Below are 23018 nucleotides of genomic sequence, written 5' to 3' on the forward strand. Positions count from 1 at the left end.
ATTTAGTTTTGAATGCCAAGGTTGAATATGCCATGTAATCTGGGGCCAATAAAAGGGAAAATGCAAATCCTTCTGTAGAGTTCCTGCCCGGCTAGATGTTCGAGGAGGCTAAATGGAACAGGTATTACATGTGCTCTGTACTCTGTGATATCTGGTCCAGCTTCCTCTTGCAAGTTTAGAGAGATTCAACTCCCATTGTAATACCCAGTAGCAAATTCCATGTCTCAGTGATGACCAGCTTGGGTCTGGCTGTGTCTCTGCTGTTAGCACCTTCATCTCCAAGTAGTGAGCAATCTGTCTTCTGTTGATGGTGCTTGTCTCTGTATGTGTCTATGCATGATTGGCCATTCCATTTAAACTATGACTTAAAATATATTATTTCTATTTCACTATTCTGCATATTAATTTTGTAAATTTCTAAATTTTAATGATGGTTTTAATCCCGGACTTATTGTCCTGTTGCAATGATTCTTGAGTACTTCAGCAAATATCTTCAGCTGGTAATCTGAAACAATAGCAGAAAATGCTGGATAAATGCAAGTCTGGCAGTATCAATGGAAAGAGCAACAGTCAATGTTTTGCAAAAACACAGACCCAAAATGGTGACTGTTTCTCTTTCCACAGCTGCTGCCTTACTTGCCAAGTTCATTCAGCATTTTCTGTTTTTGTTTCTGTTCTCATTTTAAACTAACATTTTCCTCTTTGCAACCATTTTAAGTTTGAAATACGACTCAGAAGGTCTGTAGTATTTCACTTAACTGTTCCTGGAGACAGCTTCCATGTTTTATCTAATTTTAGCCTCCTCTGTGTTTGTTCAAGGAGAGGACCTTGGTTTTTAATCCCAGTTTGCATATGATGAAACAGCAGCAAACAGTAATAGGATGATTCCTCTAATTGGGAGAGGGTGTCCTGTTGACTACCGTAACAACTGATTGCTGCAGAGGTTTGCAGAGGGTCACTTGCCTAGCCATTGGCTGGGATTTTGTGTTTAGAGGAAAAAGAGGAGTTTAACAATGAGCTTCAAGAAATTGGATTGTGTTTTCCAAAGAAATTGTTATCTTAGAAGGCATAGGCTATGACTGGCTGAAGTATTAAGAGATGCCTAAATCCACATGAAAAAGCAGATTATCTGGTTATTAACCTCATTGCTATTTATGGGAGTCTGCAGTGTACCAATCAGCTGCTATATTATCCTGTTTGAAAACAATCATTTGTTTGCAATAAAGCACTTTGTGATATTCTGAGATGGTGAAAGGTTTCATGCAAGTGCAGGTCTTTATTTACATTTTGCATTCTTAGGCAGTCCTTCAAGATCAAGGATGACTTCCTTCCAGTAGGGGTGGTGGGGGGGGGGGGGGGGGGCGGAGCGGGCTTGGGGGGTGTGTGGTGCGGGGGGGGGGCGGGTGGCTGGGGGGGTGGCGGGGCGGGGGGTGGTGCGGGGCGGTGGTTGGCGTGCGGGGGGGGGGGGGGAGGTTGGCGGGCAGTGGGGGTGGTGGTGGTGGGTTAGTGAGCGGCTGCATAGTTTGTGAGTTGGTGCATTCCTTCCACTACTTGTGTCTGCTCCAATAATCTTGAGGTCCTGAATGCCGTCCCAAATGCTCCTTCTCTGCTCTGTGTGTTCATGGGCCAGAGGTTGCCAGGAGGTGGTGGGGATATTGCATTTCTTCAAGAATGCCTTGAGCATCTTTGACTCTTTCCTCTAACCACCTGGTAATGTCTTCCTATGACTGAGCTTGGAATATTGTCTTTTGGGGAGTCTGGTGTCAGGCATGCAAATAATGTAACCAGCTGAGTATAAAAAAATAGTTGACAATTGAAATACATTGCATATTTTGAAATGAATTCCTTATATATTTGATTATGAAACGACATTATTCTTTATGTGCAGTGGTGCTTAGCCATCAACCTCGATTAGCCAAAGGCCTTTTTATGGGGGGGGGGGGGGAGAAAGAGTTACTGTGCTGCCCCAGTGATTGAACACATCAGGCACTGTTTAGGTTCACACACAAACACTAGCCAATTGAGCAAGGTACCAGAAGCATGGCACCAAGGATGAGATGAGAATAATGTTGAACAGGAGTAAACATTTTGAATATATTTCTACTTGTTAATATCTGATTATTTCATGTAATTTCTTTACACACTAAAAGCCAATCTAGCCAGTTTATTACTAATTCTATTTATCATCAAATAAGATAAGTTCCAGAAAGACCTTGGCTTGACGAGCCTTTTCTTTCTCTTCTTGTTACCTGTGTCTTTATACAAGCATTGCTTGCACTTGGCATGTAAATCAGTGTAATGGTGAACTTGTTTTGTACGGAACAGTCAATTCTTGGAGAATAGAGAGGTCAGACGTGGGTCACTGGGGATTAAGTTTGCATTATTATGCCTCAGCAACGTATAATCCTACAAGATGGAAATGTGGCAAATGTGAAGGGAGAAATTTGAAATAAACCAGCAACAGATTGAATGAGAATCAAATTTGTGGTTGGGGTCATGGGTGTTGAATGCACATCTGGTGGTAACAATTGAGTTCTTGCAGTAACTTACAGCTCCAGTGACGCTGGTTTGATCCTGTCTGTGTGGAGTTTGCACATTCTCCCTGTGACCACGTGCGATCCTGTTTCCTCCCACGTCCCAAAGGTGTGAATCCCATTGATTGACCACTGCAAATTGCCCCTAGTGTGTGGGTGAGTGACGGAATCTGGGGGAAGTTGATGGGAATGTGGGGAGAACAAAAATAGATTACAGTAGATGGGTGCCGAATGGTCAGCACGGATCTAGTGGGCGAAATGGCCCGTTTCCATGCTGTATGACTCTATGTTCAGGTAAAGTTTGTAACTGCGGCATAGACCGTGAGAATGCAAACAAAATACTCCATTACACTGGACTGCATGTTTGAATTGCAGCCTTGAGGTCATTTGAAAACATTTTGTCCTGAACTTTGCATTGAAGCAAGGTGTTGGGAAGTGTGCCAGTGTACATGCTACTACAGATAGTGGGTCTTTTTGCTGAAGAATGCTAATGACCATCAAAGATGGCACCCTGCTCAGGCTGTATCTCCAATGGGGACATCACCTGTCTATTGAACTTGACATGGATTTTTTGGTTTAATATAGTTAGGGCTTCCCTTGGAGTCGAGCATTACCTGCTCCATTCTAGTTTTATGGGTACTGAGGCCAGCAGGTGAACTGTAGACTCTTCCATAGAAGGGGGAGGAGGGTAAGGTAGTGGGTGATTTTTTTTGAGGTGGTGCACTCAACGCATTTATAAATTTCCATTTCTATAACTTGTTGCTGAACAGTGTTTTGGCTGGGATTTTTTTTTAAAAATTCAGAAATGCCATGGCTCAGCTGGGGAGCAGCAGACTGACTCTACCAGTGACTGAGATCTTTGTCTATTTTAACCAGCATTCTGGATGAAATGCTGTAAGTTTTCATCTGTTTGCTTCTCACTTTCATTTTGTCCTTTGCATGCTTGTGAGTCAGTGTTAATAATAACGTCATCACCTCTGTGCATATCATTTACATGTTTTGCATTTGTGATACCTATCAGAAAATTAGAGTAATAGCTACTTTATTTTGCCTCACTGCACTGCACAGCCTTCATTTTTTTTTCCATCTAGCCTACTTTGCAGTTCTCCCAGACCTATTGCCCAAGAATTGATCTCAAATACAGCCAGTGTCCAATGGGTGTTGCCCTTTCTAACTGGCAGCATACCAGTCTTCCAGCTTTTGGCTGAGGCCACCAAATGTTGTAAGTTGAGCAAAATGCCAACCTCCTTGTAGGTGTACTGATGCATATCAAAAAACTGCTTCAAGAATCTCCTATAACAAGACTACAGAAGCTTCTCCCTGGTCCAAGTCAGTATATTTGGGGCTGGGTGAGAGTGAAGGGAGCAATTGGATTCATTACCTCTTTGCTGTAAAGTTTCTAATAAGCAGGATTTTATGATGAGGGAATGAAGATATCAACTGCTTTTCTGGGAGGATTCAAAATTGCTGATTCATGGGTACTTTATTTTTAAATTGGTAAATTTGGTTTATTATCCTCGTGTAGTGAGGTACAGTGAAAAATGTTGCATGCCATCCATGGAGATCAGTTCATTATAACAGTGCATTGAGGTAGTACAAATCAAAACTATAACAGAATGCAGAATAAGGTGTTACAGTTACAGAGAAAGTGCAGTGCAGGCAGACAATAAGGTGCAAAGCCATAATGAGGTAGATTGTGAGGTCAAGAGTCCATCTTATCATACTAGGGAAACGTTCAATAGTCTTATAACAGCGGGATAGAAGCTGTCCTTGAGCCTGGTGATACGTGCTTTCAGGCTTTTGTATCTTCTGCCCAATGGGAGGGGGTAAAAGAGAGAAGTCTGGGGTGGGTGGGGTCTTTGATTATCCTGGCTGCTTTACCGAGTCAGTGAGAAGTGTAGAGAGAGTCCATGGAGGGGAAGCTGGTTTCCGTGATATGCAGAGCTGTGTCCACAACTCTGCAGTTTCTTGTGGTCTCGGGCAGAGCAATTGCCATACCAAGCCGTGATGCATCCAGCTGCAAAAAATTCCAAGATGTTTGCAGCTATGTAGCACCCTGTTTATAAGGGGTTGCTTGTGTTCAGATCAATAGATAAAGCAATTGCTGTTTATTAAAATAATTATCAGCAAATTCTCATCTGTTCTATTTGAAAGCATTAATATTGATGAGTGGGCCAGAAGTTGTCAAGTAATGTGTGTGCCGCTAATTTTGGGGTTCTCACATGAATGCAGAAATCCTGAACTTGCTGGTGTTTTTTGGGTGCATAGGATTGCTGAATGCCATGCTACTTGCACTGGGAAATCTGTCTGCTGAACCTATGTCAGGATAGGACTGTCACAAGAACATGAGCCCATTCATTTTGGTGGAGAGGAAAGGCAGCAAAGAATAGGGATAAGACACGAAACTGCAGATGCTGGAATCTGGAGCAACACACAATCCTGCTGGAGGAATTCAGCAGGTCAAGCATCATCTGTGGGAGGAAAGGAATTGTCGATATTTCAGGTTGAAACCCTACATCAGGACTAAGAATGAAGAGGTGAGGTGGCTACTATGAAGAGCAGAAGGTGAGTGGTGAGAGAGGAACAGGGATAAGCTTTAGTAACTTCGATGTCAGGGATATTCAGAAATATTCAAAGCCCTGGCTAACGGCCAACTAAACTGGGAAGTGGGGAGAGTATGGCTCAACCCAAAGCTGGTGATTTCTTTTTTGTTTAACTGTTGCATGGCCAAAACTTATTCTAATCCATCCACGGGAAAAATATTATATCAAATAGGGTTCTGCTATTACTCAAGATCTTGCAAGGAATAAGAGGTTTACAAAATTATTGTTATACAGTAGTTGCACGTTAAGTAGCACCTGTAAAAGAGGATAATGTGCAATGGTCTTGGTGTTACATGTCTGAAAACTTACAAATTTATAATTGACTTCACGGGTAATGGTATTCCCAATGTCCTCCCTGTCAATTTTTCACAATTTAATCAGTCGGCATTTTATAGTCGGTATCTGCTTATGTTAGCAGAAGCAGACTGCCAGTGCTCCATTTGTTGACCAGTGCTGCTATCCTGGAAGATGTAATTTTTCTTTTAACGATTATTCATTAATTATTTTGTAATTCCTTGCTACTTTAGCACCACAACCTTTTATTGTAGCAATATTCCTCTTAATCCAACAAGGATGACAGGTCATTGGTCTGAAGCATTAACTGTTCCTCTTGCCACCTGGAGTGTTTCCAGCACTTTTTTTTTGCTTTTATTTCTTATTTCCATCATCTCCAGTATTTTTCTTCTGCTGAATTTTTCTCCATACAGTCAGTTTGAAATTGGCTGTGGCATGTGACATGTATGTGTTATGAGTTGGATATCTTACAGGAGTTCGGTTTGTCAAAGGTTCCTCTTCCTATCATTGCCTGATCAGCTGGGCTGCAAGGAAGGAATGGATAAAAGTGTACCAGCATGATCTGAGGCTTAATTTTTTTTTTGCCCCGATCCAATCTGACTTGAAACCATGTTTTAAAAAAAAGGGCTGGATTAGAATGCTTTATCCCTTGAGCCTGCTCTACCAATCAATAAGATCATGGAGACACTTCTTGCTGCCACTTCTGCACTCCTTTCAGTTTAGAAGAATCATTGATCTCCATTCTTGGTGATACTCTGAGCACCTATAGCCCAATGGAGATGGGAATTCCAAAACCTTCTGAATGAAGAAATATCTCCTGCTGAATGGACCCCGAGCCCCGAGCGTATGAAAGTACATTTCAGCTGGAGAGAAACAGACTCTACCCTAACACAGCTGTGATCCTTCTTCAGAATACATGAAGAGTCCCAGACCCAAGAAGTATACTGTTTCTCTTTCCACAGATGCTGTCTGGCCTTCTGAGTTTTTCCAGCACCTTATTTCCGATATACAGCAAATGCAGATTTTTTGATCTACCCTATCAAGCCTGCTGGGAATGTTGTTATTTTATCTTGAAACCTGAATCTAGTGAGCTTTATTGGGGTCCCTGTTGGATATTACACATCTTTAAGGATAAATTTCAAATTAAGCTGTGGCTGCAACATTCAACACTTTGCTAATTCAGCAGTCAACCAAAAATTAAAAATCGTTTTAATGCCTGAAGTCATCAGAAGTACAAACTTCCGATTTTGTTTTTAACGAGGGTCTTATCCTCATTACTCTACCGTATAAATTGTGTCTGGCTGGTAAAGCAGGAACCTCCACTACTAATTCTACTGCTTGGGAGATGGCCCAGTTTTAAATTCTTCTATTGGAACAGGTCCACTCTCTCATGATGATGAGAGTAATTAATCTCACCACAGACTTTATTTAAATGACATTCTGTAATCAGCTAGAGCGTGCACTGGGTTTGTGCTGTGCTCACACATTGCTCTGATTGGCAGTAAAACCTGTGCGTGTCCCCATTGCAAGTTCCCAAAGTTGAGCAAATATTCCTTCTGGGAAACATTTGCCACACAGCAGCATAGAAAATCTGAAGACCCATATCACACATGCACACGGGTTTCCTTGTCAGAATTGGTGAGAACCAGGTGCAAAAAACTTGAGTACAATAGGGCATAAAATAGTTAATACAAAATGACAGTATTTTAAAGAAACTTGTGTGTAAATCATGACATTTAAAATGCTGTTTCTGTAGTCTAATTGAAGGTGTTCTTCCTAATATAACCAATATACAGTATAAAGTAATAATATACAGTATAATGTACAGTATAACTAATATACTGTACGTATCTTGTGATACAGCATCACAACTGTAGAACATTAAGTCAGTTTTCATTGCAGGTTCACATCTCTTCTGGTTTTAGCTTCAAACATGTAATTTTTAATTTAACATGTAAAAGAACAGAGTTGTTCCAGGACTCAGTAAGTACAGTATGTTTTGCCTGGCATGGATACCCTCTTTAGAGAAGTAAAATACTACTAAAGTCTTAATAATTTTGTGGTTTGGCAGTTGATTTGTTGGAAGCTGGTAGCAATAAAATCTAAACAGCTTACTTGAGATTGCCTCTGGTGTTGCTTGCATTGCATCTGTTGTTTACCGTTTGCTGATTTTAAAATAATTTCAAAGCTTTAAGTTTTTAAGCCCTAAGCAACAGCAGCAATCTTGTTAGCTTCCTTATGTTTGCTGAACAAATTGTTGTTATTATTATTGGGTTTAACAGATTGTCTCATGGGGGGTAATAAATTGGTCTTTGCTCAGTAAGTGGGTGGGTATTGGCAGTGCATTGGATCCCACATTTGGGCAGATTCAGTCCAGCAAATCGGCATATATAATCCAAGCCATCTACTCTACCTTTTGGAAGAAAGTATAGTGTCAGCATTTGTCTTTTAAATTAAACTTTTAAAGTTTTATTTACAGCGTGGCAACAGGCCCTTCCAGCCCAACAAGTCTGTGCCGCCCATTTTTAAACCCCGAATTAACCTACCCATACGTCTTTAGAATGTGGGAGGAAACCAGAGCATGCAGCGGAAACCCACGCAGACACGGGAGAATGTACAAACTCCTTACAGACAGCAACGGGAATCGAACCCCAATTGCTGGCGCTGTAATAGCATCGCGCTAACCGCTACGCTACCGTGCCGCCATTTCTTCATTTCTTGCAGTTTTTAATGTGTATATTTCTGATGATGCTTTTAATAAACATTTTAAATAAGTTTTGATTTTGGTCAAACAACACATCAATTGTTGGAAGGAAACTGATGTTTCCTTCAGGAAATGTTTTATTGATACAATTGGTTAACACTCGGACCAACTTTCCTGTTTGATTCATTATTCAGCAATTTTTCTACAGCCTTTTGAAGGTCTACTCTATCCAACTGAACTGTTCTGAAATTTCAACCCTTGCTCATATTTGTCCTTTCAATCTGCAGGGCAACCTTTTTGATTTTCTGCGGCTGACGGGCTGGCGTGGATCCAAGGTGCTTTATTTTGGTGACCATCTGTACAGTGACCTGGCAGTAAGTACATTCTTGGAGCCAGTGTTTAAATAACATCCACGTAGCAGTGTTCAAGTTAATGGCACCTTCATGAATCACTACACAAAAGGTGAACTGTGAGTGAATGGTGAATATACAAATAAAAAATTTGCACGATGCAGTTGTGTACATGGACATTTTTCTGTGTACTTTCACCTTTTTTGGGAAGATGTTGAGCCTTTAGAACTGCTGCTGATAAGAGGAAATTTTTTTTTCATCTCTTAGTATGTTAGCTGTGACTTGAATCTCCTGAAGGTTGTGGGTCCAAGTCCTACTCTCAAAGATTTGAACACAGAAATCCAAGCTGGCACTCCAATACAGTATTGGGAGAGGTATCTCATTGTTGAAGATGCTGCCTTTCATTTGTTACGGAGTAGTTCTCTTGTGTTGGTGAAATATTTTGTAGAAGAGTATCTGAATATTTATTAAGTGATATCACAAAAAAAAAGATCATTTGGTGTTTATCCTGTTCCTGGGAGCTTCCTGTACTTAAGCTGCTGTGTTTCCTACATCATAACGGTCTGGATTTCGGAAGTATTGCCTTTTACAGTGCTTTTGGAACATCCTGGAGGCCATGAACTATTCTATATATGTGCACCTCTTTCTGTGAACTACTGTGCCATACCTTTGGAAAAGGTAACATGAAATAACCTTTTAAAGGATGCATCATTAAATGTTATTGAAAATGCTCCTTGCAAAGCTGACAATCTTCAATTCCAGGTCATTAGTTGTGGGTGAAAAAACAACTGGAGGAAGTCAGCAGGCCAGGCAGCACCCATGGAGAAAACCAGTCAACATTTTGGATCAGGGCCCTTCTTCAGGACTGAAGGTGGGAAAAGGGGAAGCCCAATATATAGGGGGGGGAGGAAGCAGAGCAGTGATAGGTGGGCAAAAGAGGGAAAGCGGAGTGGGCACAAGGTGGTGATAGGTCGATGCAGGGGGGGAGAGGAGAGCAGATCCACTGGGGGATGGGTCAAAGGTAAGGTGGAGGGAGGGGAGGAAAGGAAATAAGGAAGTTTTTTTTTAAAAAATGGCAAGGAAAGAAGAGGCAAGGTGGGTGATGGGGGGGGGGTGGGGTGTTGGGTGGGTTGGTTTACTTAAAGTGGAAGAATTCAATATTCGTGCCGTTAGGCTGCAAGGTCCCAAGACAGAAAATGAGGTGCTGTTCCTCCAGTTTGCATTTGGACTTCTGACAGTGGAGGAGGCCAAGGACTGATGTAAAAAGTGATGGAGGGGGAGTTGAAGTGACTGGCAACAGGGAGATGCAGATTGCGGTTACGGACGGAGCGCAGGTGCTCTAAAAAATGGTCACCTAGTCTGCGTTTGGTCTCACCAACGTAGAGGAGGCCACATTTGGAGCACAAATGCAGTAGATGATATTAAGGAAGGTGCGGGTGAATTTCTGTCTCACCTGAAAGGACTCTTTGGGTCCCTGGATGGAGGTGGTGGCAGGTGTTACACCTATGGCGGGGGGCAGTGGAAAGTCCCTGGGGTGGGAGCAGGAATGGTGGGGAGGGAGGAGTGAACTCGAGAGCTGCGGAGAGAGTGGTCCCTGTGAAAGGCTGAAAGGGGTGGGGAGGGGAAGATGTGCTCGGTGGTGGGATCCCGTTGGAGTTGGCGGAGAATGATGTGTTGGATACATCGGCTGGTAGGTTGAAATGTAAGGACAAGGGGGATTCTATCCCTGTTGGGTCTGGGAGGGACGGGGGTGAGAGCAGAGGTGCGGGAAATGGCTGAGATGTGGGTGCGAGCTCTCTCAACCACAGTAGGGGGGACGCCACGGTTAGTGAAGAAGTTAGACATCTCGGATATCCTGGAATGGGAAGCCTCATCATGGGAGCAAATGAGGTGGAGAAATTGAGAGAGAGAGTGGCTTAGTTGTGGGTGTAGGATTGTGGAATATTGATATGTCATTGTACTCTTGTTAATGGATTTCGAAGATAGTGTTGAAATAAAAGAAGTTGCCACAATGGGCAGATTTGAGAGAAGACTAACAGGAAAAATACCAAGAAGAAGCAGCAGTGTACTGGAGTGATGATTGAATTTATAGTACTCTTTGGGTTAAATCTGTTATGACTGCAGAGTATGAATTATTGACCTTCGTGGTCATCAATGACTGTGGACAGGACAAAACTGACAGCTAAGCAGCTGTGATCTGGAATCAGTAGACTGGAAATAATGCAAAACATGATGATGCAGACTGTTGCCGTGTGTGAGTGGTCTCACTGTTCCCACTGCCAGCTGCTTTTAGCCCTTTCAGTCATATAAACTGGGTCGAGTTTAATATTGCAAACAGAAACTGCCAGGGGATTTTTTATGGTTTTTGTAGATTGTTTTGCTAACCTTGATTTCTCTAAAGTTAGATTTGTTGTCTATTCTCCATTTGAAAATGAATTTATTTGAAGAAAATGTAAATCTGTTTCCTCGGAAGACATTGCATATCCCACATTCTTTGTGCTGCAGGAGTATGGAGTATTTTGGGAGATATCTTTGATAATTTTTGTCAATGTGCTCCCATTTTGGGTGTTAAAGAATGGTTCCATCTTTTTTTGTCTGTATTTCAATGCAGCGGCTGTCTTTAGCAAATGAGTGGAAGAAAATTTGATTTGTTTTTCAAATGCTGATTGCTGGCAGTTGAAGAAGAACTTTATTGGATAAATTTCCCATGAATTGGACTTGATGTGTTGAAAAGTTTGCATATGGAATATTAATCTGTTCTTTCATCCTGAAGTGGGACTGACCATTGAGCATTGTCGGGACTTGAAAAGATGTCCTGCTTCAGTATTTTGCTTTTGGATCAATGTATTTAATTTCTGACTTCTTAAGGATCTTGCTGAAACTTATGCTACCTTGACCTTGAGATCCAATCTTAAGGAAAGGTGCCCAATTGATATGGGGATGCCATTATTTGTAGCATTTAATTTTATTCTGGTTTGCTGAAGAAATCAAAGGGGTAAATTGTTAGAAGGGGTAGCATTGGCACAGATCCCAGATGCAATGTTAAATGGTAGCAGTAACCTAGGGAGGTACCCTTAAGTCAAATGTTTATACAAATAACACTGGCCTTTCTTTCTGTGTGATCCACACCATTTCCCTTTACCTCACAATTTCCTTTGTGCCTTTCCATTGGTGGCAGCAGCCTTTGCTACCCTCCTGCTAATGTTGGCAAGATATCTTTTGAGAGCACCAGAACCAAGGCTGAGCTTGTCCTAAGCTGTTGATTCTGCATGTAAACTTTCTGAGAGATGCCCAAAAGGCAATCTCTTATCTTTTTGGGGGGAATTTTAGATGGGGTTTGTCAATGAGTTGCTTCGTGAGCCACATTTACTAATCCTAAATGGGCAAGGGGTTGAAACAGGGTATTCCGGGTATATTTGTCACACAGTAGGCAGTACATTTGCCCTTTGATCTGATATTGAAACCTCCTATCAGTCTGAGTGAAAGTCAATGGTCTGGTGACAAGGGCCAACCCATGTTGTTCTTCTTCCTACTGATGCACTAAAATCCAACTCTCGTCCTTTTGAAATTTATGGACCCAGTTGATCTGATCTGATCTTGCCTGGCATCCAGATGTAAGGACTAGAATTTGAACCACATTTCCTTTTGTGATCACTAGGACCTAATGCTCCGACATGGTTGGAGGACAGGAGCAATTGTACCGGAATTGGAAACGGAAATCAGTATCATTAACACTGAGCAGTTCACACATGGGCTGACCTGGCTCCAGGCCTTAACAGGCCTTCTGGAGAGGCTACAGGTAATGTCATATTATGTATGGTTCAAGTGAATCCTGTTGAATGTGAACAACTTTCTTTTGAAAGGTATTTTTGTTTACATTTCATCTTCTTATTCTCTTACAATGTAGTAGAAGGCCATTGGGCCCCTTCAGTTTATGCCAGCTCTCAGAGCAACCTTTATACAATTTACTTCCAGCCTATTCTTGCTCATCTCCATCCTGATTCTCCCACCATCAATCTATTCAGGAGTAATTTACAGTAGCCATTTAAACTACCAACCAACGTGCCTTTGGGGTATGAGAAGAAAGCAGAGCGCCTGGCGGGAACCCCAGGTGGTCACAAGGAGAATCTGAGAACGCCATCCAGATGGATTGAACACAACATTGTTGCAGTTGAGGCAGCAATACTACCTGCTGCACTACCATGAAGCTAAGAGTTGTGCTCTTGAGGTTTCAGAGTTATCAGTTCCTCCTTTTTTTACTGTGAAATTTGTGTTATTTTCATTTTAATGATGATGGTCTAAATGAGGACCATGCTCCTTCACATTTAACTGTTTCATGGAACACGAGGAAAGAACATTATCATTCTCAATCTATAGGATAATTATTTTAAGCCTCAGAATTGGATTTAAGTAAGCACTGCTTAAGTAGTTCAGAGCACCGCAGAACAAAGCTCCAATTTCTTCAACAAAGCCTGCGCTTTACTGAACAGCATCAGTGTCCTATAGTATTCTGAACCACATTATCCATGGTTTAAATATTTGGACTAAATTCTAAAAGAACCATTGTAAATTAAGGTATTTGAGAAGACTAGTAGAAAGTAGTGCACTTTAGAATATGGTATGTAATGAGAAGGTCAGAATTTGCTGTATCCACGTGGTCTTAAACTGTCATCAGACTCCATGATCGTGATTCAAACTTCAATGCTGCTAATTAATTAAATTAATTCACTGGATGATTATAAACTATTCCTACATTTGTAAATTACTAATGTCAATGAATGTATTTTCAGTCACTGTTCTGACCATTGCCATGGTAATGAAATAACGCTGCTTAATTGGTATAGCAACTGAAATGCTAATTCACCAGTAAATTGGAAAAATTCTATTAATTCACAAACGTCTGTGGGGCTCTGTCTCACAATGTATTGTGTCAACAGGTTTACCAGGATGCAGAGTCAAAGCAAGTGCTTGATGAATGGATAAAGGAGAGACAAGAATTAATGTAAAGTATATTTTTAGTTTGCTATGGTACTGAAATTATATGCTTTGTCTTTAATCCAGTCAAAAAGCTTCAATCTTCAGTCTATTTATCTTGTGTCTTCTCAGCAGACTGTGGTTAAACTGCCGCAGGATTACGTGGTGATGTAACGTAATGGTGCAAGTGGGTTCAAAGGAAATAAATTTTTGATCTAAGGTCAATAGGTTTATACTATCCAAAAGCATGGAAGGGTTAGGAAAGTGGGTGGATTGTGTGAGAATAATGTCATTGAGTAATGGAATAGACTCGGGGCTGAATGTTTTACCTGTTATTCCTTGTTCAATACAAACTGGATTCCAAAAACAAGGCAGTAATATTCTCGCACGGTGTGAAAACAGATTCTTGCATGGCTTGGTTTCTTTTTGCATCTTTATTAATGCCATGTTCCCTGGTCCCCACCTAGTGGGTTCCAAGACTTACAGTACAGGTTGGCAATGGAGGGGATGTGGCACTTGGGGGCTGCATGATAAATGAGGCCTGAAAGGAAGGAGAAACAATGCACCTGGGAGTCCCTTGGAGAGAGAGGTTGGTCATGGGCTCTGCTGTGATTCTTTTCCTATCCTATTGCACTGGGTTTGCTATGAAGAGTCCTTTTGGAAGCAAACGCTGGTGAACCTGAAGGGTAATTGTATTGGTTAAAATTGTGTTAGCTTTTTTGAAAGGAAGTTGTACACGAGCAGCAGGATCCCTGTTGTGTGTAGTTTTCTCCCCCAGCACCACCACACCTGGCCTCCTTTCCTTCCCTCACCCTATGATGCCAGTTATTTGCAGTTCTATCAGCTGATTCAACCCAGCCTGACACACATGGCAGAGATATGACATTGCCTCCAAATCGTTGCTGTTTAGGCTAATGTGGCAGCCACTGGATTGTAAAAGGCCCCAAGTGTTAGAGATCAACTTTCACTTGCATGTTTCCATCTTTGTTCAATGCAGGAGGATAGTCATCCAGCCCCTGAACTCCAAGGAGCACAGCTTCAGTAATACATTCTGGGCTGACACGTAGCAGAGCAGTTTTGAATCTGGTTTATGCACACAGGCTCTGTATTCAAGTGCTGACTAAGTTGGCAACCTGTAAATGTAGAATGCAGCTAACTGAGTCAGTGCCATAATGGGACCCTAACTGTGTTATAAGATAAATGTGTTGGTTTATTAGCATAGAAAACCCATTAGTGATTGCTTTTTTTTCTTTTTTAAAAAAAGGCAAATTTTATAAAGTAAACTTGTTTATTCCACAAAAAGTTAAAATATCCTGAACATTTACTCTCAAAAGCAGAGTGCGTTAAACCAAAGTACTGCTCTGTTGTGACTGTTCTCTGTTGTGACTATTCTGTTTTCACCATGCACTTATTGCAGCAGAGTTGAGAAGAACAAAAAGTTCTCATCGGTTTTAGCTGAGAACTCTTTAATGTCTTCCCCTACAGGTAGCGCATGAGGGTTTCTCACAAGTCATTAAAAGGGCCTTGTGAGTTCTACTGAACTGCATAACTTATAAGTGCCAGCCAGATGAGATGTTAAACCAAAGTGCCACCTGCCCTGTTGGGTAAATGTTGAACTGCTAAAGGACATTTTGTTTTTGTATCCAAGAGAGTTTTCCCAGTTTCCTAGCCCACATTTTATCTCTCAACCAACAGCATGCTGCTTGTTCATCTGATTGCTACTGTGCTGATAAACTGTGCACACTCCCATGGATTGCAAAGGACTACACTTCAGAGAGTAATTAATTGCTTGTAAGGCAGGGTCACAAACAGGGCTATGTAAATCGAAGTTATTTTTGTTCTTTGCTTTGGGTACTGACTACTGTAGCAATTCCTGAAAATCTAACCAAGGAAATGTCTTTCAAGAATGCTGCAGCTGCATTTTAAAGTACAGCCTGAGGGGTTGGTGAGATAACTGAGCCACTCTATTGCATTTAGTGGTGTCACATGTAGCCAGCAAGTTCAGTAAACTGGCTTGCACAGTGCTGAGTCAGAGACCTTGACCAGGGTGCCTTCTACAAAAACTGGTCAACACAGACACACTCTAGAAGTTCCTATTTTGCAGATTGAACTGCATGTGAAGTTTGAGGCTTTTGGCATTCTCAATGCTTGCAATGATTGCTAAAGCATGAAATACCACTTGATTTGGGGGGGGGGGGGGGGAAATGAGAGAATCACTGCAAAGACAGTAACAAAATTGCACATTCCTTGACTTCTAATTAACAAGCTAATACTAGAAAAGAGGATTCTCTCATTTACTAAAGAATTTAATGTTTGTTGATCTATGATGGTGAAATCGGATTAACAACAAAGAATTCTGGTATAGAAGAGTTCAAGTGACAAATTTGTAGCTTTAAATCATGGGCTGTACCTAATGGATAACAGGGCTATTAGCTTTAATTCAGTCAATAAGAGTTAAGGAAGGAAACTGATGGAATGGAAAGAGGTGACAAATGGCTGATGTTGATTTTTTTTGCCCTAAATCTTAGGTCTCTGACAAAGAACTTGTTCAATCCCCAGTTTGGAAGCATTTTCAGGACACACCACAATCCCACCTATTTTTCCCGGAGGTTGTGCAGGTTCTCCGACATCTACATGTCGTCTATCAGCTGCCTCCTGAACTATGACACAACCTACACCTTCTATCCCAGACGGACTCCCTTACAACATGAAGCACCCCTTTGGATGGACCAACTCTGCACTGGCTGCATGAAAACTCCTTTCCTAGAAGAGATGGTGCACATACGATAAACTCAACCACATCTCACCTATAGTTTTATTTCAAATGGGGCATCTCTACCTCCTGTACCACGAGAGGTTATGCCACAGGTGGGATTTTTCTTTTGAAGAAGCGTGATTGGACATGAAAATGGAAAATGAATATGGTAGGAGTATTAGATGGCTTTGACCTGAGTGATCAAGTTTAAATGGTAGTGACTTGTGTTGTTGCCCCTTGCTAGACCAGGCCCTTTACCATCACAGTGTGCTCCAGTTGATGTCATTGTTGGCTGCAGTCTCCTCTTTATAATTCTGTTGACTCTGTAGATTTTCTGGGTTCAATGAGAACGGTGCAAGGTCTAAACAGATGAGCATTACACGTTGGTCTACACTACCAGCTATTTAATGGATTCTGGGCTTTTTGGATAATTGCAATTTTGTCCATGCATTGTGGCCAACTGATACAAATTCAGACCCTTCACTGAGCACTACAAAACTGAAAGTGTATCATCACATTGGGCTCGTAATTTTCAAATAATTCTCAGGCACCTAAGGGTTAATATAAGGCCCCCTTGCTTCATGTCAAAGAGAATAGCAAAATGCACTTAAAGTGCTGCTGTAGTACCATTACATATTAATTCTGATGTGTTTTGATGAAATTGGGCCTCCTAAAGGGGAGAATAATCTTTAATGTGTTTCATTAGGTGTACTTATAGAGGGTTTTCTATTCTAGGGTACTGAGGGAAGCTTAGAATCCTTGGGAGTGTATAGGGAATTGATTTTTTTTTACTTAGCATTAGCAACATGTGCATTAGCTGTTACAGGATTACCATACAATCTCAGCTAGATTGACAGCTGACAGTGGAGTAATTGAAACCATTTTGAATTGTTAGCAAGTTAATTCAAGATTAAGCTTTTAAAACTAATTTCCAAAACTGTAAGTTCCTCATGTCCTGGGTTCTGTGAATGCAATGTCACAAGATGGGCAAGATTATACCCCGAGGATGAGATATACAGAGTACAAATACATCTGCTAATCAGCATAACACTAAAATTATCAGTCACTAGAGAAGTCTTAAAGGTCCTTGAAACTGAATTCGTGCTGCACCTGTCACAACACCAGAACACTGAGGCTGGATAATGTGTGAATTGATACAAGGCAGTCAGACAAATTTGCTCCTGAGGGCACAAATATTTAGCCTGGAGAGAAAACTTGTGTGGTTCATCAAGGTTGTTTAAGCAGAAATTAAATGCAGTTATTTTGTGATCCACTGTTAAATATCTTAGTATGGTTTTTGTAATGTCACTGAGCTTATGAAATTACGATTGTGACATCAGGCCTGCACAAAGCAATTAGCTCTCTCATCTTGGATCTCTCTCATCTCCTGCCCCCTACCCTCCACCTGCTCACAATTGTCTTCTGCAGATTACAGAAGATCGGTTTGGCTGGTCAACCCGCCCATGCTGTTGGGACACTGATTCTGACACTGTACATGGGAGTAAGGTGCTATGGTGCAAAGTCCTGAGGTAGTTGAGAGAAGAACTCCTCTACGCTCTGAGGTTTTTGTCAGGCCGGACAATAAACCAAGCATCTCCACATCCATCCTTGCCTGGCTTCTCCTGTAAATGACAACATTGTAGTTCACCACTGGTGGAGCAGAGCTGGTGTGTGGCCTTGCTGTCTGCATCATCATGCAGAAATCTCAGAGCACGGGGGCGCCCTTCTCCAAACTGTTTTTCAAAAAATTTTGCACGGAGCCTGGAGCCATTTCTGTGAGCTGGCAATTGGTGGACAGTGTGGTGCCAGCAGCTGTGGACCCAGATGTTGGAAGGCTTTGCTCTGCTGCAATGGAAGGCAAGACCTCTGTCGTCAATCTTGTCTCTCATTGCAGCATGTCAAAAGCTTCCGGCATCTGTATTGGAGATCACTGTCACCACTGTCCTGAATTCCACTGTTTCCACAGGTTTTGAGATTGAATTGGAAGCGGTAAGATCTCCTTGCAACCCTGAGGAGTGCCAGTGAGTGCGGGGATCAGAAATCTGCTTTCCTCTTTCAGGATGACAGTATTTATGCTCCCAGCACCCTTGCAACGAGCAGATCCTGATTGCTGCCCCTGAAGTCATCAGTATGCAGGCTCTCTTAGCCCAGAGCTGCTATGTGTTGCCCAATGCAGCCATCTCCTTCCTCCTCCACCCTTGTAGGAGCCATCCACAACCTCAGCAGCAATCAAAAGGGGACCAATGTGACGGGGCAGGTAAAGTCACACATGGGCAACACAAAGGTAAGAGATAATAGTTCACAATGCTGCTACTTTTTTTTTTTACATATAAACATCTTTCCTCTCGATGTTTCATGACTATAAGGGGCAATGAGAGCTCATGGACTGAGGGGAATTAGCATGGAAGTAGTCAATATGGGAAGTTAATTGTCTTGTTTCATTGAAAATCATTCATTGGGAGGTGCAAATGCTATGTTGGCCTTTATTGCCAAGAGGATTTAAATACAAGAGTTGATGTTTTCAATTTTAAAACGCCCTCATAATTCAGCATCTAGAATATTGTGTACAAGTCTGATATCCCACCTAAAGAAATTTATATTTACAATAGAGTGAATGCAGTGGTAGTAACCAGATTAATTTGTGGATGCTGGTTTGTTGTATGAAGGGAGATTAAAACAGAATGTGTCTATACTCGTGGACGCAGAAGAATCAGGTTATTGCATTGAAGCATGCAAATTCTAGTGCTAGACAGAGCAGATGTAGATTTGACGCTTCCCAGGTTGGGGTGTCCAGAACCAGGAATCACAGTCTCAAACTAAGAAGTCAACCATTTGGAATGGAAATGAGAAGAAATTTTCTTCACCCAGAGGTTGGGGAATCTTTGGAATTCTCTACCCAGGAGGGCTCAGTTGCTGAGTACTGTATATTCAAAACAGATTAGAAGATATTAGATATTAATAAGACAAAATCAAGGCATTTGGGGTTAGCGCAGGAAGTGGCATCAAGGGAAGACATCAGAGTCATGGAGCCATAGGGTTATACAGTACAGAAACAGGCCCTTCGGCCCAACTCATCCATGCCAACCAAGTTGTCTGTCGTAGCTGCTCCCATTGTTTGCATTTTGGCCCATATCCCTCTAAACCTTTTCTATCCGTGTACCTATCTAAGTGTCTTTTAAACATGGTAATTATACCCACCTCTACAGCTTCCTCTGGCAGCATGCTCCATATACCCACCACCCTGCTGTGTGAGGAAAGTCTCTACTTTTGTCCCTATTTCAATTTTTCCCTTCTCACTTTAAATCTCTGTCATCCAGTTTTTAGGCCCCCCCCCCCCCTACCCTGGGAAAAATCTGTGACCATCTACCTTATCCATTGCCCTCATGACTTTACACACCTCGGTAAGGTCACCCCTCAGCCTGCAACGCTCCAGAGGAAAAAGTACCAGCCTATGCAGCCTCTTCCTATAACTCAAAACACGCTAGTCCCAATAACATCCTCGTGATATTTTTTCTGCACCCTTTCCAGCTTAATGACATCCTTCCGAAGCTGGGCATCTAGGACTGCGCGCAGTATTCCAGGTGTGGTCTCACCAATGACTTGAACAGATGCAACATGACATCCCATCTGTTGTACTCATTGCCTTGACTAGTGAAGGCCAGCATGCCAAATGCTTTCTTCACTACCCTGTCTGTGTCACCACTTTCAGGGAGCTATGTACCTGCACACCTTTGGTCTCACTGTTCTACAACACTATCCAGGGCAACTACCATTCAATATGCAAGTCCTGTCCTGGTTTATCTTTGTCAAAATGCAACAACCTCCCACTTGTCCAAGTAAATCCATCTGCCATTCTTTCGCCCTCTTCCCCAGTTATCTAGATCCTGTTGTACTCTTAGATAACCTCTTTGTCCACTGCACTACCAGTTTTGGTGTCAACTGTGAACTTATTAACAACATTGTCATCCACGATATTATTAAATGGCAGGGCAAGTACAAGGGACTGAAAGATTGACTCCTGCTTCATTACTTAGCCCTACTGATACTAGAATCTTGTTGTGAGGAGCCCTGTGAGGGTGTCCACCCCATTCCTGGTGCTCTGTGATTTGGAATTTGGCTCCACAGCACAACCAATGTGAGTGGGAAGAGTCCTGGAGTGATGAAGTATGCCTTTGTTTCTCAAAACCCTACAGTTCAATGGCTAAATCCATGGCAGGCAGAGCAGTCTGCCTTAGTTGGGAGTCACACAAGCTCTCTCCGTATGTAGCATTGACCATGGATTTTGGCTTCTGTTCTAATCAAGAAGTGATGGCCCTTGCAGTTCCTGCAGAGCCTGCGGGTTCACGTGAGGAGTCCAGTCACACCCTGAACCTTTCAAATGTGTAGTCCTCCAAACTGTATGCTTATGACTGGTCACTACTCAAGAAGGAGGTGATGACATGCCTTCTTGAACAGGCAGTATTCATGATGTCAGAAAAGTAGCAGTCTGCAACAAACTGGGAAATGTGGCATCCATCTGCTGCTGCATTGGTAGAATTGAATGGCTAAGAAATTGGTTAACTGTAATCATTAACTGTACAGGGAGAACAGTCCCAGGACTAATGCCCATCTCCACTGCCCTGGGAAGCACAGGCCTTGGAACACAATACTCCTCTGAGCTGGAGGTAGGAGAGTGGCTCCCTGCAGATTCTCAGAGAGTAGGCTCCTCTTTGGGAGCCTTTTGGCAAGTCTGCCTTGCCTTTTGCTTCTGGTCACACAGCACACTCCTGGGAACAGTACCAAAGTACAGATGGCAAAGAGCTCTCGAGGTGATTGTAATGCTGAGCAATTGCCCAAATCTCCCAGATTTCTCTTGCAGCAAAATGTTTTCCTCTTTGGAAGGAACAGTCTTCCCAGCAAAGCTGCGTGCTTGATTATCTCTTTAAATCAAACAGATGGAAGGCAGGTTGTCATCATTAAAAGTTGCTTATCTGTGGGTACGTTGCATCTCATTACCATTTCAACAGGAATGTTTCCAAATGAGTGGATTGATATCTTCCACATGTCCTGTGAGCTGGCATGCTACAAGTACAAGTGCCAACAAACATATTTATAATACACAATACATATTATTTAACCATATTCACATGAAGTGAATGCTTCAATTTGATTTATTCAACCCTGGAACACTTGAAAAGCAAATGCTTATGCAAGACAACTGTTAACTAGCTGAGTTTGCGGCACCAATGTTTTTTCAGCTAAGCCTCAAGGTACTTAAAGTATGAAAAATTGATGTTGACATTATTAAAATTTATTGATTCAAATTGTCAGGAATTGTACAGCAGTACATAATGTAATTTAGCATCTAGTTTCTCTTTGCAAGCTGTTTGAGCATATTTTACCTCCCAAATCTGTGCTGACAGCTGCACACTTGACACTGCCTCCAATAAGGTTTTACTTGTACCACAGCAATGAAACAGCCCTAATCAAAATCATACATGACCGCCTGTGTGATTGTGACTGTGGTGCCTATGCCTCCCCTTGACCTGTCAGTATTTTCTCCACATGTTGACTACATAATCGTCCTTTAAAACCTCCTCTACTTCTCAGTTACCCAGCTGAGCGGGACTCCCTCCACCTGATTCTTCCCTTATAAATCTAGGTGGACCCACTTTAACTGCTCCACAACTCTGAGGACAGTCCTGGGAAGCCCCTGAGAGTGTGCTTTATCAGTAGTGATGGTTTAAACTCTAGAGGAAACAAAGTACTTTTTGAAGACCTGAGTAGCCATCAGATGGTGAAATTCTAATTAATGCATTGTGAGATGACTGGTTACCATGGTGCAGAGCAGAGGACTTGAAATGGGGGAGGGGCAGAAGCTGTTCTAATAAAGGGAGCTTGTGTAGAAAAAAGCAGAGCTTGACAATCATGATGTGGAGAAATCAGGCAGTTACTTTCAGATATTGGTCGTGCAGTGAATACCAATAACACAGTGAATGAGGAGCATCTCAATCTGCTTTGACCTTTTAAAAAAAAGCCTTGTTAGATTACTCGTGTGGGTGGGAAGAAATAATCAAAGGTTTTCTTTCTACACTTAATTACATTTGGCAGCAGCTGTGCTATGTTTTAATCTTGTTTATATATTGAATTGACTTATTTTAAAATTATTCAATTCCTTCTGATGTTGTCTCCAGAGCATACTTTTGTTTTTCTTCCTTTCTCTGATTTTGTTTTCCTGCAGTATCTTTTACCTTCACCTTTGTGCTTCTGGAGGTTATGGCTTGCAGGACTTCCCTTGGCTAGTGTGGCTTTGAATTGTTTGGTCCAAGTAATCTATCTTTATCTTTAAAATGTGTAATCTTAATATCCTGGCAGTCAGCAATATCAGGGATATAACAATCAGTCAGTCAGCGATATCACAAAGATGCCCCATTTTGTTCTCTTCTGCATGTACGGATTACACCAAGGATTGGTAGCAGGGCTGAACTCTCCTAGGGTTTTCATCTTTTTGCTCACGCAGTTAATATAGAACACCATCCTAGGCAGATTCTCTCACTACCGCTCCAGTTGAGAAGCGGTGATGGAATGTGAGGCCTTGTTCAGTGGTTTAGTACATTGTACATTACCAATGGATATTTGAGGACACTGCTCCAAAACGGTAAGAAGAAAAATATTTGCTTTGAAAGGACTAGTGTCCAACACTTTACCTCCTGCATTATAATTCTATTTGTAAATTTAAGTATCTTAACAATTTGGGAATTGTTCAATTCAAGGTCAAGAGTTGGCATGTTGGTTTGTATAATTGTCTCCATTTTGTGGCAGTAT

At 41.8% G+C, this 23018-nt stretch overlaps 1 protein-coding gene across 1 annotated transcript in view; it reads left to right on the forward strand.

The window, feature by feature from the left end:
• The window catches only part of LOC127571482 (5'-nucleotidase domain-containing protein 2-like), a 53533-nt gene extending 34959 nt beyond the window's left edge, over positions 1–18574 (forward strand). Inside the window, exons 11-14 of the mRNA XM_052017886.1 lie at positions 8423–8509; positions 12144–12284; positions 13423–13487; positions 15988–18574. Coding sequence (XP_051873846.1) covers positions 8423–8509; positions 12144–12284; positions 13423–13487; positions 15988–16249 — 555 coding nt within the window. The 3' untranslated portion in view covers positions 16250–18574. The remainder of the gene's footprint in view (positions 1–8422; positions 8510–12143; positions 12285–13422; positions 13488–15987) is intronic.
• The last annotated feature ends 4444 nt before the right edge of the window (positions 18575–23018 follow it).

This window comes from Pristis pectinata, chromosome 6 (assembly GCF_009764475.1).
Source record: "Pristis pectinata isolate sPriPec2 chromosome 6, sPriPec2.1.pri, whole genome shotgun sequence".
Taxonomy (NCBI): Eukaryota; Metazoa; Chordata; class Chondrichthyes; order Rhinopristiformes; family Pristidae; genus Pristis; species Pristis pectinata.